Below are 16,027 nucleotides of genomic sequence, written 5' to 3' on the forward strand. Positions count from 1 at the left end.
AAGGCTTTTCTGGTTTCTGTTGGATGTAATTTGAACCAGAACAGAGGAATTCAGAACTCTTTCTACACCTGAGCTGGCTAACTGGTTATACATTGGGCTGGTTTTAGACAGAGCTCTTACTCTCTGAATTCATTTCAAATGACTTTATAAAACAAAACAGGAACGGTCTAAGAAAATAATTTATTTAGAGCAGCTGAATAGACTATTTGCTCTGATCAAATAGCCTATAATCTGTAGCATATATGTTCTGGTCTTGCTTCAAATGCCCTAAAATGAATTTTGAACAGCAGACAGTGTTATATTTAAGAAAGGAATGCGGTGTAAATCTAAAGCATTTACATTTACATTTACATTTAAGTCATTTAGCAGACGCTCTTATCCAGAGCGACTTACAAATTGGTAAAGCGATGGCATATCCACTATAAATATAGTGTTGGCATTTGTTTGAAGCCGTTGCATCAGGACTGGAAACTCCCTGATTCCTATACATCATTTATGATATACTGCTCCTTCGTCTGAGTATACAAAACATTAAGAACACCTGCTTTTTCCATGACAGACTGACCAGGTGAATCCAGGCTACATCACATCTGGCCGTGATTAGGTGGCGCACAATGGGCCCAGCGTTGGCCAGGGTAGGCCGTCATTGTAAATAAGAATTTCTTCTTAACTGACTTGCCTAATTAAATAACAATTTTAAAATATTATTGATGTCACTTGTTAAATCCACTTGAATCATTGTAGATGAAGGGGTTGGAGATAGGTTAAAGAAGCATTTTTAAGCCTCCAGACAATTGAGACACGTGTGCCAGTCACACACACGTGTGACAATTGTGTACGTGTGCCATTTAGAGGGCGCACCAGTTTGTGTCAAGAACTACAAAGCTGCTGGGTTTTTCCACACACAAATGTTTCCTGTGTGTATCAAAAATGGTCCACGACCCAAAGGACATCCAGCCAACTTGACAGAACTTTGGGAAGCAATGGAGTCAACATGGGCCAACATCCCTGTGGAACACTTTCGACACCTTGTAGAGCCTATGCCCTGACAAATTGAGGCTGTTCTGAGGGCAAATAGGGGGGTGATGCTCCATATTAGGAAGGTGTTACTAATGTTTGGTATACTCAGTGTATATAATATTGTAAATCTTTCTAATATAATCAGAGTTCATTTAAATCAGAACATATATCTAGAGTATTCCAGAGCAGGCTGAAGTCACATTTACAGTACAGTTGTGCTAGGTAATCAATAGGTCTATTGAAAGGCCTAGTACTTACTGAGGAGAACGGGCTGAGGGCTGGGTAGGAAGTACCCCAAGGGTGGGCTCCACTACGAGGTGGGGGGCTGGAGCTGGGGGGGTTGGAGTTGACACCGGGCAGGGTGATGCCGGCTGTGCTGCCCTGGGAGGTGGGGGAGACCAGGGCGAAGGCATCGTCCAGCAGGGAGTGCATCTGCTGCCTGGCCTCCTCGATGGAGGGCTGGGGGGGCATGTAGGGGGGCGGGGGTGGGGCGTGCCCCGGGGGGGGCGAAATGGGGCCCAGGAACACGTCGTCGTTGGGGGAGGGGGTCCCAGACTCTGGGGCCTGGTCAGGGTCCGACTGGGAACAATAAAGGGTTCATACACATTTTGAGATGGAATTTCATGATTTTCCCATGACTTCCCCATGACATTTAACCAAATTTCCATGACCAACGATTGGCGGCGTCTCTATGTACGTATACAAAAGTAAGTGTAATGTGATAGACACTGTGCGCCTGCTCTCTGATCCCATACCCTCTCCTGTTGTTGAGCAAGGAACTTAACAACCCCTCCCCAAAGTAGAATACATGTTAGGCAACTGTATAAAACACATGTGGTCAACCCTCAGTCTGGAGAGAAATTGGCTGTGCAGGCTTTTGATCAAGCCATGCTCAAACACATCAGAGCCAGTTTATCAAGGTCTGGTTGAGAAGCTCATTTCTAAATTGTAGTTTGTCAGAGGGGGACAGGAATAAAACCCTGCGCACCCATTAGCGCCCCTGGATGATGGTTGACCACCCGTGATGTAAAACACTGCAACATTACGACCAAATACGTTTGATGCCAATACCAATACACTGGATGCCCAAATCAAATGGAGGCATCATCAAATCTAATATTTTTCCTAAAATTAATGTTCAATAATCAAAAATTATTTTGATTCAAATGATTAGAGTCACCACGATTGAACCGAATCCCAACTAATACAATGGCGAAGTGAATTGTTTGTTTTGTCAAAAATAATTGTTTAAATTAATCATATGAATCGTTAAAAAAAGTACATCTACTTTGTATGGCCTTATTTGTGATGTCGGTGGAAAGTTTTTGGGGAGATGACGAAAACAATAATACATGCTATCAGTTAACTAGAAGGTACAACATTTGTTTTAAAATGGCTACATCGTTAGGCTGTTCTGTATCATATTTTATAGGCTCGGTCTACCTGATGCTGCAATGTCCGACGGCCCACTCATCTTGCTGAGGTGTCGTTCTGACCATGGCTGATATGTTGATTTTTAGTTGATTGATAAAATAAATAACATTAACAGAAATGATTAAATGAATTTCCACGACTTTTCCAAAACTGTTCAGATTTGATCATTTCCCAAAATGTTCCAGGCCTGGAAAATACTATTTTAAAATTCCATGACAGGATTTTCTTGACCGTACTAACTCTGACAATAAGCGACTGAATTTTTCTAATGTATTACTAATGTTAAGAGAGGAGAGGGGGGAAATGAACATTCATGTTTAATGTGCAGTATGTTACGTCTGGACTCGGACCATCTCTTTCTGTTAACATTATGGCACTGACTTTTAAAGCCCCCTTTTATCCTTGCTCTGGTTGAGATCTCCATTGGAGGAATATTGATGTATGTTTTGTCTGTGTGAGTGTACCAGTGGAGGCTGGTGGGAGGAGCTATAGAAGGAATATAGAATGGGATAAATGGAACGGACTCAAACGTGGCTTCCATATGTTTGAATCTGTTCCATTTCCCATTCCAGCCATTACAATGAGTCAGTCCTTATAGCTCCTCCCACCAGCCTCCACTGGTGTATACAATATGTTCCACAGGTATACCCACCACATAGGCCACGTTGTTGACCCCAGGGTATTTCCTGTAGGTGCCGTCACTGTCGTTGGAGATGAGCCGGTCCTTGTCTGCGTCAGTCAGGCTGCCGTTCAGCTGGTGCTTCTTCCTCTGCTTGGGAGAACGCCTTCCCCTGCCATTGAGAGACACATGTCAATACAGAGTAGTAGCCCACCTTTACATACAGTTGCTTCCCTCACTTCATGGAAGAGAAAACACGCATCGACAAACACACTAAAATGGCACCCTATTCCCTATAGCTCACAAATATTGACCACTTGGTCTGAAAATGGCACCCTATTCCATAGTGCACTCAAAAGAAGTACACTCAAAAGTAGTGCGCTATATAGGGAATAGGGCTCTATTCCAGAGGCAACCACAGAGACAGAATCAAAACTTGTAGGCCAGGAATCATCTACTGGTCGTTTGGAATGGAATCCCAGCAATTTGAATAGAGACATCAGACTGTTCAGGGTTTATTATTTAAGGGAGATAGCTTTTTCTGTTTCCCTAACATGTTTGCAAACTGAAGGAGCATTTTTATAATATGTTATACAGTGCATTTGGAAAATTTTCAGACCCCTTGAATAGTTCCACATTTTGTTACAGCCTTATTCTAAAATGGAATAAATTGTTTTACATTTACATTACATTTAAGTCATTTAGCAGACGCTCTTATCCAGAGCGACTTACAAATTTCATCCCCTCAATCTACACACAATACCCCATAATGACAAAACAAGTTTTAAAGCATTCAGACCCTTTATTCAGTACTTTGTTGAAGCATCTTTGGCAGCGATTACAACTGAGTCTTCTTGGGTCTGACGCTACAAGCTTGGCACACCTGTATTTGGGGAGTTTCGCTCATTCTTCTCTGGAGATCCTCTCAATGTCACACCCTGACCATAGTTTGCTTTGTATGTTACTATGTTTTGTTTGGTCAGGGTGTGATCTGAGTGGGCATTCTATGTTGTGTGTCTAGTTTGTCTGTTTCTGTGTTTGGCCTGATATGGTTCTCAATCAGAGGCAGGTGTTAGTCATTGTCTCTGATTGGGAGCCATATTTAAGTAGCCTGTTTTGTGTTGGGTTATGTTGGTGATTGTTCCTGTCTTTGTGTTTGTTACACCAGATAGGGCTGTTTTCGTTTTTTTCACGGTTTCTTGTTTTTTGTATATTGTTCTATTTTCATCTTTATTAAAGATGTATCACAATAACCACGCTGCGTTTTGGTCCGCCTCTCCTTCAACAGAAGAATCCCGTTACACTCAAGCTGTCAGGTTGGATTGGGAGTGTTGCTGCACAGCTATTTTCAGGTCTCTCCAGGGATGTTCAACCAGGTTCAAGTCCGGGCTCTGGCTGGGCCACTCAAGGACATTCAGAGACTTGTCCCAAAGCCACTCCTGCGCTGTCTTAGCTGAGTGCTTAGGATTGTTTTCCTGTCGGAAGGTGAACCTTCGCCTCAGTCTGAGGTCCTGAGTGCTCTGGAGCAGTTTTTCATCAAGGATCGCTCTGTTCTTTGCTCCATTCATCTTTCCCTTGATCCTGACTAGTGTCCCAGTCCCTGCCGCTGAAAAACATCCCCACTGCATGATGCTGCCACCACCATGCTTCACCATAGGGATGGCGCCAGGTGCCCTCAAGATGTAACACTTGGCATTCAGGCCAAAGAGTTCAATTTTGGTTTCATCAGACCAGAGAATCTTGTTCCTCACGGTGTAAGAATCTTTAGGTGCCTAAACTCCAAGCGGTGGCTGTCATGTGCCTTTTACTGAGGAGTGGCTTCCGTCTGGTCACTCAACGATAAAGGCCTGATTGATGGAGTGCTGCAGAGATGTTTGTCCTTCTGGAAGGTTCTTCCATCTCCACAGAGGAACTCAGAAGCTCTGTCAGAGTGACCATCAGGATCTTGGTCACCTCCCTAACCAAGGCCTTTCTCCCGATTGCTCAGTTTGGCCGGACGGCCATCTCTCGGAAGAGTCTTGGTGGTTCCAAACTTCTTCCACTTAAGAATAATGGAGGCCACTGTGTTCTTGGGGACATTCAATGCTGCAGAAATGCTTTGGTACCTTTCCCCAGATCTGTGCCTCGACACAGTCCTGTCTCGGGGCTCTAAGGACAATTCCTTCGACCTCATGGCTTGGTTTTTGTTCTGACATGCATTGTCAACTGTGGGACCTTATATAGACAGGTGTGTACCTTTCCAAATCATGTCCAATCAATTGAATTTACCACAGGTGGACTCCAAGTTGTCGAAAAATCTCAAGGATGGTCAATGGAAACAGGACGCAACTGAGCTCAATTTCGAGTCTTATAGCAAAGGGTCTGAATACCTATGTAAATAAGCTATTTCTGTTTTTATTTTATTTTATTTTATTATAAATGTACTACCATTTCTAAAAACCTGTTTTCACTTTGCCATTATTGGGTATTATGTGTAGACTGATGAGGAAAATATTTTATTTAATACATTTTAGAATAAGGCTGTGACATAACAAAATGTCAAATGTCAAAATGTCTCTCACACTGGTAGATTTCTCCTCATTGTGACTCTGCTTAACGCATGCAATGCGGAACAATCTGAAAGACACTGAAAGTTTCTCCAGAGTTCAGTTATCACAACAAAACAAATTTGACAAAACATTTCTGGATGGTGAACATCTCTTAAAATTATTTTTCTCTGACAGTCATTTGCAAAAATAGCTGGATGACTAATTCTCTTGAGAATAAGTTTCAAAACGAGAAACATACAGACATACTGATATCACAAGAGTGATAATTAACTTAAAAATAATTATCTAGCTAAATTATCTAACGTCATTGGCAGATAATTTTGCATATTTTAACAACAAAAAAAGAGTAATACAAGTAATTTAGGAACTAGCTTTCTTGAGATTAATAGAGGTGTGCCCCAGGGTTCCGTTTAGCTCCTGTGTTGTTCTCAATTTTTATTCATGATTTGGGAAATGGGATGCAACCAGCAAAGTTACAGATGATACAGTCATATATTCATGTGCTCCTTCTCTGATTCAGGCTGTTGAAGAGCTCAAGATTGCTTCTCAGTCACTGAAAAACTGGTCTTGAATATACAAAAAACTAAATTCATTACCTTTACCAGAGCTAGAACTCTGCCAGAGAATATTAGCATTGTCACATCTGGTGGCTTATCCATTGAAAAAGTGTCTTCCTAAAAATACCTAGGTATTTGGCCTGGTGGGAGATCTGTCGACGTGCCCTTGAGCAGGGCATTGACCCTGGATGCTTCTGTGTGTCACTCTGAATGGGAGTCTGTTGGATGACTGGTATGATGTAGTAGTTGAGCGGCCTCACTACAAGTATATTGTATGTTTTGGATATTCAATAAAAAAATACCTAGGTATTTGGTTGGATGACAAGTTGTCCTTTAACATTCATGTGGATAATCTTGTGACAAAGCTTCAATGGGGTTTTTATTTTCATAATAAGGCTTGCTTGTGGATAGAAAGACGCTTGTTCAGGACACTTTTCTCTCTGTAATTGATTATGGTGACTTGTGTATATGCATTCAACTTCCATCTTGCAGAGACTGGACTCTGTTTATCATGCATCTTTGCGCTTTATTACAAATGCAAAGTCACTCACCCACCATTGCACCTTGTACCAAATGGTAGGTTGGACCTCACTTTATATGCGCAGAAAGATACATTTGTATGTGTTCATCTTCAAAGCCCTTTTGAGTAAACTCCCTCTTTACCTCTGTAGTCTGGTCTCCTTCACCACCAGCAGTTACCAGACCCAGTCTGCTAGGTGGTTGCTACTTAAAGTCCCCAGGACATTCACAGTATTAGACAACACTGCTTTCTCTTCTTGTGCACCAGACGCATGGAATAGTCTACAATCCATGCTTCATCTAGATATGTTAGTGCCACTGAATGAATAAAAAATATTGATGGTGGACTCTGTTACAGAGGAGTGTAAATGCTTTTCTTAGGCAGGATCATGTTGTTGTATTGTATTGTTGTATGTTTTAATTATGTAATGTATTGATTGTTGCTGCCTTGGCCATGTCTCCCTTGAAAAAGAGACTCTGGGTCTCAATGGGTTTTTCCTGGTTAAATAAAAGGTAAAAAAAATAAAATGATTTTATTAAAACTACACTTAAGACGATCAAGGTGAAATATCTTAAAAATATCTTGAAATATGACATTTGATAATTTAGCTTGGTAAGAAAACCTTTTTTTAAGTGAATTATCACTCAATATCAGATCTTTAGACTTGCTTAGATTTAACTTTTTGCAGTGTGCAGCTTCCTCCGATACATGTTGCCTATTGTACGCACACCCCTCCCTGTGTGCACCCTACCCCTCCCCTACCCCCCAAAAACCTGACCTCTTTTTAGGCTCCATGAACAGTGAGGGCATGTGGATGTCAGGGTTCAGGATCTTGTCGATCTGCATCTGGGCCTTGTGGTAGATGTGGTCCTGGTCCTTGGGGTCAGTGGTCAGACCATTGTCTACCAGGTCGTCCATGGCAGGGAAGTCATAGTGACCCTTCCTCTTGGCCCGCAGACGGATCTTGTTACGGTGGTGCTCGATCTCAGACTTATGCCTCAACGCAACCTGGATCTAAATAATAGACATGACTGCAGTGAGAAAGACCTGGCCAGACGCAACTTTACCAAACATAATGTATATTTCATTTAACCATGATGTATATTCACTGAGTGTATAAAACATGAGGAACACCTTCCTAATATTGAGTTGCACCCCTTTTTGCCCTCAGAACAGCCTCCATTTGTCGGGGCATGGACTCTACAAGATGTTAAAAGTGTTCCACAGGGATGCTGCACATATTGACTCCAATGCTTCCCACAGTTGTGTCAAATTGTTTGGATGTCCTTTGGGTGGTGGACCATTCCTGATACACACAGGAAATTGTTGGATGTGAAAAACCCAGCAGCGTTGCAGATCTTGACACACTCAAACCGGTGTGCCTGGCACATACTACCATACCCCATTCAAAGGCACTTCAATATTTTGTCTTGCCATTCAGCCTCAGAATGGCACAAACATACAATCAAGGCTTAAAAATCTTTCTTTAACCTGTTTCCTCTCCTTAATCCACACTGATTGAAGTGAATTTAACAAGTGACATCAATAAGGGATCCTAGCTTTCACCTGGTCAGTCTATGTCATGAAAGGGCAGGTGTTCCTGATGTTTTCTACACTCTGTAGGTTAGTCTCATTGACATCAAATCTATTTTCTCTGTATGTCCAGACAGGAGGGAGAATAGAGAGGATCCAGACGTATACTGTTTATACATGCTCCATGTAAGGTAATGAATGACATTACTGTAACCTGTATACATGTCTGAGTAAGAGTGTTAGTGTGTGGGCGGGTCAGTGTTTTACCTCTTTGTTAAAGCTGCTGTGTGTCTCTGGCCCTCTGCCGTTAATACCGTTGACAGTGGGGCTGTGGTGCTGGGGCGGGACAGCCATGGGCTGCATGGCGATCAGCTGAATCTTATTGGACAGGCGACGGGTGCCGTCGGCCGAGCGCGACATGCGGTCCACATGCTCAAAGATGGAAGCAGAGGAGAGATGCTCGTCATGGGCGTTCATGGGAGGAGGACCTGAAGGAGACCAGGGAGATTGATTAAGGTCAACATCACAACCAGGCAAGGTCTGGAAGTTTGAAGGGGCTCCCGAGGGGCGCAGCGGTCTAAGGCACTGCATCTCAGTGCTAGAGGCCCCACCACAGACACCCTAGTTCGATTCCAGGCTGTATCACAACTGGACGTGATTGGGAGTCCCATAGGGCGGTGCACAATTGGCAAAGGGTCGTCTGGGTTTGGCCGGTGTAGGCCGTCATTGTAAATAAGAATTTATTCTTAACTGACTTGCCTAGTTAAATAAAGGTTAAATAAAAAAAGTCACAGGTGTCATGTAACTCTTTACACCACCAGGGGGCAGATCCTTTATTCAGCAAGGGAAGTCAATGAGAACAAATGTTCTCAAATTCTCTTTTACATTAACTAGCATTCTCTGTGCACGGATGATTCTTATCAGCACTGAATTGGATGAATCATTTAACCATTAACCAGATGATTTGTAATGATGACAAGTCTGATGTTTACCAATGTTAGACACTTATTCAGATGTTTGGTAGCCTACAAGGAACTACAATAAAAAGGTCTAAGCTTGTTGTTCAAGATTCATTGTTCCCCACCTCTGGGAGGTGACAGCTCAATAGTGGTGATTGATGAGATGCACAACACAAAGCAATCACAACATAATGGACATCACATCACGGTCACACAGACAGCAGTTACAAGTCACAACGCCTCATGCCTACAACACCGACAGAGAGAAGAATAACTCTTACCAATTCTATTCTTTCCTGCAAGCCACAAAGTTAAGGGAAAACAGCAAGATAGAAGTTAAAAAGAATGCAATCCTGTTTGAAATATATTGACATAAGCTGCAGTTTGTCCTCACATTTCAATAGACCAAGGTCAGAGACAGTCTCAGACATTAGAAAAAATACTTCAAGTCTTAGCATAGCTCTGCACTATCTCATCATAGTTGTGTATACACTATTCTGAGTGCTATGTCAGGTCTTGGGCCATGTGTATACACTACTCTGAGTGCTATGTCAGGTCTTGGACCATGTGTATACACTAGTGAGTGCTATGTCAGGTCTTGGACCATGTGTATACACTAGTGAGTGCTATGTCAGGTCTTGGACCATGTGTATACACTAGTGAGTGCTATGTAAGGTCTTGGACCATATGTAAACACTACTCTGAGTGCTATGTCAGGTCTTGGACCATGTGTATACACTAGTGAGTGCTATGTCAGGTCTTGGACCATGTGTATACACTACTCTGAGTGCTATGTCAGGTCAAAATTATTCAGCCCCTTTACTTTCAGTGCAGCAAACTCTCTCCAGAAGTTCTGTGAGGATCTCTGAATGATCCAATGTTGACCTAAATGACTAATGATGATAAATACAATCCACCTGTGTGTAATCAAGTCTCCGTATAAATGTACCTGCACTGTGATAGTCTCAGAGGTCCGTTAAAAGCGCAGAGAGCATCATGAAGAACAAGGAAACACCAGGCAGGTCCGAGATACTGTTGTGAAGAAGTTTAAAGACGGATTTGGATACAAAAAAGATTTCCCAAGCTTTAAACATCCCAAGGAGCACTGTGCAAGCGATAATATTGAAATGGAAGGAGTATCAGACCACTGCAAATCTACCAAGACCTGGCCGTCCCTCTAAACTTTCAGCTCATACAAGGAGAAGACTGATCAGAGATGCAGCCAAGAGGCCCATGATCACTCGGGATGAACTGCAGAGATCTACAGCTGAGGTGGGAGACTCTGTCCATAGGACAACAATCAGTCGTATATTGCACAAATCTGGCCTTTATGGAAGAGTGGCAAGAAGAAAGCCATTTCTTAAAGATATCCATAAAAAGTGTTGTTTAAAGTTTGCCACAAGCCACCTGGGAGACACACCAAACATGTGGAAGAAGGTGCTCTGGTCAGATGAAACCAAAATTGAACTTTTTGGCAACAATGCAAAACGTTATGTTTGGCGTAAAAGCAACACAGCTCATCACCCTGAACACATCATACCCACTGTCAAACATGGTAGTGGCAGCATCATGGTTTGGGCCTGCTTTTCTTCAGCAGGGACAGGGAAGATGGTTAAAATTGATGGGAAGATGGATGGAGCCAAATACAGGACCATTCTGGAAGAAAACCTGATGGAGTCTGCAAAAGACCTGAGACTGGGACGGAGATTTGTCTTCCAACAAGACAATGATCCAAAACATAAAGCAAAATCTACAATGGAATGGTTCAAAAATAAACATATCCAGGTGTTAGAATGGCCAAGTCAAAGTCCAGACCTGAATCCAATCGAGAATCTGTGGAAAGAACTGAAAACTGCTGTTCACAAATGCTCTCCATCCAACCTCACTGAGCTCGAACTGTTTTGCAAGGAGGAATGGGAAAAAAATGTCAGTCTCTCGATGTGCAAAACTGATAGAGACATACCCCAAGCGACTTACAGCTGTAATCGCAGCAAAAGGTGGCGCTACAAAGTATTAACTTAAGGGGGCTGAATAATTTTGCACGCCCAATTTTTCAGTTTTTGATTTGTCAAAAAAGTTTGAAATATCCAATAAATGTCGTTCCACTTCATGATTGTGTCCCACTTGTTGTTGATTATTCACAAAAAAATACAGTTTTATATCTTTATGTTTGAAGCCTGAAATGTGGCAAAAGGTCGCAAAGTTCAAGGGGGCCGGATACTTTCGCAAGGCACTGTATAGCTGGTCTTGGACCATGTGTATACACTACTCTGAGTACTATGTCAGGTCTTGTACCATGTGCATATGCTATGTCAGGTCTTGGACCATGTGTATACACTACTGAGTGCTATGTCAGGTCTTGTACCATGTGTATACACTACTGAGTGCTATGTCAGGTCTTGGACCATGTGTATACACTACTGAGTGCTATGTCAGGTCTTGGACCATGTGTATACACTACTGAGTGCTATGTCAGGTCTTGTACCATGTGTATACACTACTGAGTGCTATGTCAGGTCTTGGACCATGTGTATACACTACTCTGAGTGCTATGTCAGGTCTTGGACTGAGTGCTATGTCAGATCTTGTACCATGTGTATACGCTATGTCAGGTCTTAGACCATGTGTATACACTACTCTGAGTGCTATGTCAGGTCTTGTACCATGTGTATACACTAGTGAGTGCTATGTCAGGTCTTGGACTATGTGTATACACTACTCTGAGTGCTATGTCAGGTCTTGGACCATGTGTATACACTACTCTGAGTGCTATGTCAGATTCAGGACAGACAGAGGACAGAGCAACTCATTTAGAAGAAGAAATGCCAGTGCTGATAATAACATTTGGTCTCCTAGCCTCAGCTAAGCCTATTTAGACTGAGGGGAAAAGGGACGGAGGCTGTGTTTAGCATGCTGAGGAGCAGCCTTGAGAGGTAGAATGTGTGTGCGAGAGGTAGTGTGTGTGTGAGAGAGGCAGTGTGTGTGTGTTGGTAAGACACAATGTGAGTGTGTGTGTGTACGGCAGAGTGCAGGAGGAAGGGATGTGACGTCGTACTGCTGGAACCTTTCCTCTGTGTTGAGTCAGGTTCAGCCTGTGCCTGGCTGGCGTTAACCCTGTCTGCACAGTTTACACACTCAAGCAACCAGGCCAGAGGGGCACTAGACAGGCCTACCCCCCTTTCACACTAACCCAGTCTCTCTTCCTTCTATCTCTCTCTGTCTCTCCTTCGATCCTGGTCTATCCATCAGTTGCTTGTATCTCTTCCTCAGTCTCTCTATTCTCCTGTTTAACCTCTCAACATGAGTTGCTCTTTCTCTTTGTCTCTCTCCCCTCTCCTCCCCCTCCTCCTCCTCTTCTCTTTGTGTACGTGAGAGCATGGATGTGATCCAATGTTGCCATGGACACTTGCCATTTAAAACATTGATTGGGATCTTGCGGGCCTGCTTGCTGTCGTTGGGCATGGCGAAGGCTCTCAGGTTCTCCTCGGCTAACTCCTTCTCACGATCACCGGACCCAGCGCTCACCATGGAGTCCCTGTCCGACGGAGAGATCCTGTCCCTGAAAACACGCGCACCCATGTCATTGAAGCAAATAGGTGTACATGCACACATGTAAGAACACATACAATACGTGCCACACATACACTACCGGTCACTTAGAAATGTCCTCGTTTTTAAAAGCAATTATTTTGTTCATTAAAATAACATCAAATTGATCAGAAATACAGTGTAGATATTGTTAATGTTGTAAATAACTATTGGAGCTGGAAACGGCAGATTTTCTTAATGGAATATCTACATAGGCGTAAAGAGGCGCATTATCAGCAACCATCACTTCTGTGTTCCAATGGCACGTTGTGTTAGCTTATCCAAGTTTCTAGTTAAAAAAAATAAAAATGCTAAACTTGGATAAGCTAACACAACGTGCCATTGGAACACAGGAGTGATGGTTGCTGATAATGCTCCTCTGTACGCCTATGTAGATAATGCATTTAAAAACTCTGCCGTTTCCTGAAACAATAGTCATTTACAACATTAACAATGGCTACATTGTATTTCTGATCAATTTGATGTTATTTTAATGAACAAAATAGTGCTTTTTAAAAATAGGTCAACAGAACAAAACAATATAGTTATCAATCCATCAGGGGAAATCATTTTTGTAATGGCTTTTCTTCGAAAGAAATAAACTTTTTGTCATAATCGATCACCAGTATTATTCCCATTGACAGTATCATTAAATTTCTATCCAACACTTTTAGAACAGCTGTCCAGAATGGAAGACATCTCTTTTAATGCTCTACATTAGTGACAATGTGACAGCAACCCATCACACTCATCACCGGATTGAGAGTGCTCACTGCCACTCTAGCATTCAAGCCTAATTTATCTGCTACTAGCTAAAGCAATTAGCGAGAAGAAATGATCTTTTAGTCAGAGCGACCATTCTGTCTCACGAGAATAGACCATCTCATATTGACACCATTGATTTAGCTGTGGTGGTGTGACTGTGAAGAGGCCAGCGTTAGGTTCCTCCGAAACTGGTGTGTAGGTCATGGTGCCGACTGAGCGGGCAACAGTAGAAAGTACATGTTACTGCTTTAATATTTTCTACCTGGCTTATATTGCATAGAAGGAATTCCCTGAACAAAAGACAACAAATATCTATTGTATTAATAATTGTTTAAGATGTGCTGTTGTGAATGGAACATCTTTCAAAGCATTTCTCTACAGGAATCTCTCTGCTGAGGTGAATGAGGAGCACGCACACGCAAGCAAGCACGCAGTCACAAAAACTGTTGGGGGCTACTGACCTTCCTCGCCTGCGTGTGCTGCGGGACGCCTTGGTGGAGGAGATGGAGGTCCCTTTTGACCTGGGGGTGTGGATCTCACTGTTCTTGGAGGTGGCGGCACTCTCCTTGGTGTTGGAGATGGGTGGTGGGGGCCCGGGGGCACCAGGCTCCTGGATTACCATGATGTCATCTTTACTGTGCTGGCCCAGGTGCAGCTTGGCAAAGTCAAAGCCCTTCACACTGGGAGCCTGGAGCTGAGGATAGAGGACACAGAGAGAGAGAGAGAGACAGAGAGAGAAAGAGAGAGAGAGAGACAGAGAGAGAAAGATACAGAGACAGACAGAGAGAGAGAGAGAGAGAGAGAGAGAGAGAGAGAGAGAAGATAAGATACAGAGACAGAGAGAGAGAGAGAGAGAGAGAGAGAGAGACAGAGAGGGAGAGAGGAGGATAAAATAGAGTAGAGAGGAACAGGAGTAGGAGGTGAGAGGACAAAAGACAGATGAGAGAAGGGGGAAGAGAGGAGAAAGGTACAGGAGCAAGATGATATATAATTAGAAAAAAAGGGAACATTTAGAGATTGAGAGAGGGGGTGGGAGGGAGAGAGGGGAGAATTTAAAAAAATCACAGTCATTGATTTGCCAGCTGCATTTAGAGTTTCATTAGACAGGTGTACGACTGCAGCGGGAGGGAGGACAGACAGAAGTAGGGCAGGCAGGCGAGGGAGAGAAGCGAGTGAGCGAAGCGATAGGAAGATGGAGGGGTAGTGATTAGTGAGTGACTGGGCTGACTGAGTGATGGGGGGAGCGCAGGGAGTCAAAAAAACATGAATGAATAAAAAGCAGAGAAAGTAATGTGGGGTCACAAGGATTTCTGATTGAAAAGTAAGTAAGCATTTTGTTAGTCTACACCTGTTGTCAAAACCGTGGCCTAGTCTGATGAGGAACTACTATACTGATACTGTACATTATAGTATGATATCCATTCACTATATGGCCTATTTGGATGAGACTTCCAAAACTGCAATGATGATAAGCATCTAAAACAATGAAGCCAAGATCTCAACAAATCCTTTGTTTTTCTATAATATACAAACATGAGTACTAGGCCAGACTAGATGACATCTCAGTGTCTGACCCGCCCTCTCTAAAGCCTGAAGACAGGCCAGCACGTCTAATATGGAAAAGACTACTATCTTACTACAGTACGTTGTACCTTCTGCTTCCCTTTCAACACGGTTTTCTTCTTCTCTTCTTCCTCCTCCTCATCTTCCTCCTCCTCTTCTTCTTCTTCCTCCTCCTCCTCATAGCTCTCACTTTTCTGCTTGGGCTTTGGCTTGGGAGGAGGAAGGTTTGGTCCCTGAGTGGATGCAGTGGGTGGGATGGTGATTGATACATGTGATGAGTTGACCAGCTCCTTGGGTTTTCCATTCACTACCATGGGACTTTATTGCCCCTTGACTACAGGGCCGATTTGCTATCATTCTCTACTCACAACAACCAATAGATTCAAATCCACTACACACTACACAACCCATTCTCTTCAGGGTCATCCACGAACTACTAGCTTCTACTTTGTACCTTCCCCTTTCTCTCATCTTCCTCTTCCTCCTCTTCTTCCTCCTCCTCCTCCTCTTCTTCCTCCTCCTCCTCCTCCTCCTCTTCCTTCCTCCTCCTCTTCTTCCTCCTCCTCCTCCTCCTCATAGCTCTCACTTTTCTGCTTGGGCTTTGGCTTGGGAGGAGGAAGGTTTGGTCCCTGATTGGATGCAGTGGGTGGGATGGTGATTGATACATGTGATGAGTTGACCAGCTCCTTGGGTTTTTCCATTCACTACCATGGGACTTTATTGCCAATAGATTCAAATCCACTACACACTACACAACCCATTCTGTTCAGGGTCTTCTACGAACTACAACCTTCTACTTTGTACCTTCCCCTTTCTCTCATCTTCCTCTTCCTCTTCTTCCCCCTCCTCTTCCTCCTCACTCTCAGTAATCATTATTTGCCTCTTGATTGGAAGAGGAGACCTTGATTCCCTGAACGATG

At 43.2% G+C, this 16,027-nt stretch overlaps 1 protein-coding gene across 3 annotated transcripts in view; it reads right to left on the minus strand.

The window, feature by feature from the left end:
- The window catches only part of LOC135509162 (UPF0606 protein KIAA1549-like), an 85,396-nt gene that overhangs the window by 7,160 nt on the left and 62,209 nt on the right, over nt 1-16,027 (minus strand). For all 3 annotated transcript variants that reach the window (XM_064929582.1, XM_064929580.1, XM_064929581.1), the window contains 7 exons: nt 14,006-14,238; nt 12,602-12,750; nt 9,473-9,487; nt 8,500-8,720; nt 7,478-7,713; nt 3,107-3,245; nt 1,279-1,599 (listed from right to left, as the gene is read on the minus strand). In XM_064929582.1, coding sequence (XP_064785654.1) covers nt 1,279-1,599; nt 3,107-3,245; nt 7,478-7,713; nt 8,500-8,720; nt 9,473-9,487; nt 12,602-12,750; nt 14,006-14,238 — 1,314 coding nt within the window. The remainder of the gene's footprint in view (nt 1-1,278; nt 1,600-3,106; nt 3,246-7,477; nt 7,714-8,499; nt 8,721-9,472; nt 9,488-12,601; nt 12,751-14,005; nt 14,239-16,027) is intronic.

Source organism: Oncorhynchus masou, chromosome 22, assembly GCF_036934945.1.
Source record: "Oncorhynchus masou masou isolate Uvic2021 chromosome 22, UVic_Omas_1.1, whole genome shotgun sequence".
Lineage (NCBI taxonomy): Eukaryota > Metazoa > Chordata > Actinopteri > Salmoniformes > Salmonidae > Oncorhynchus > Oncorhynchus masou.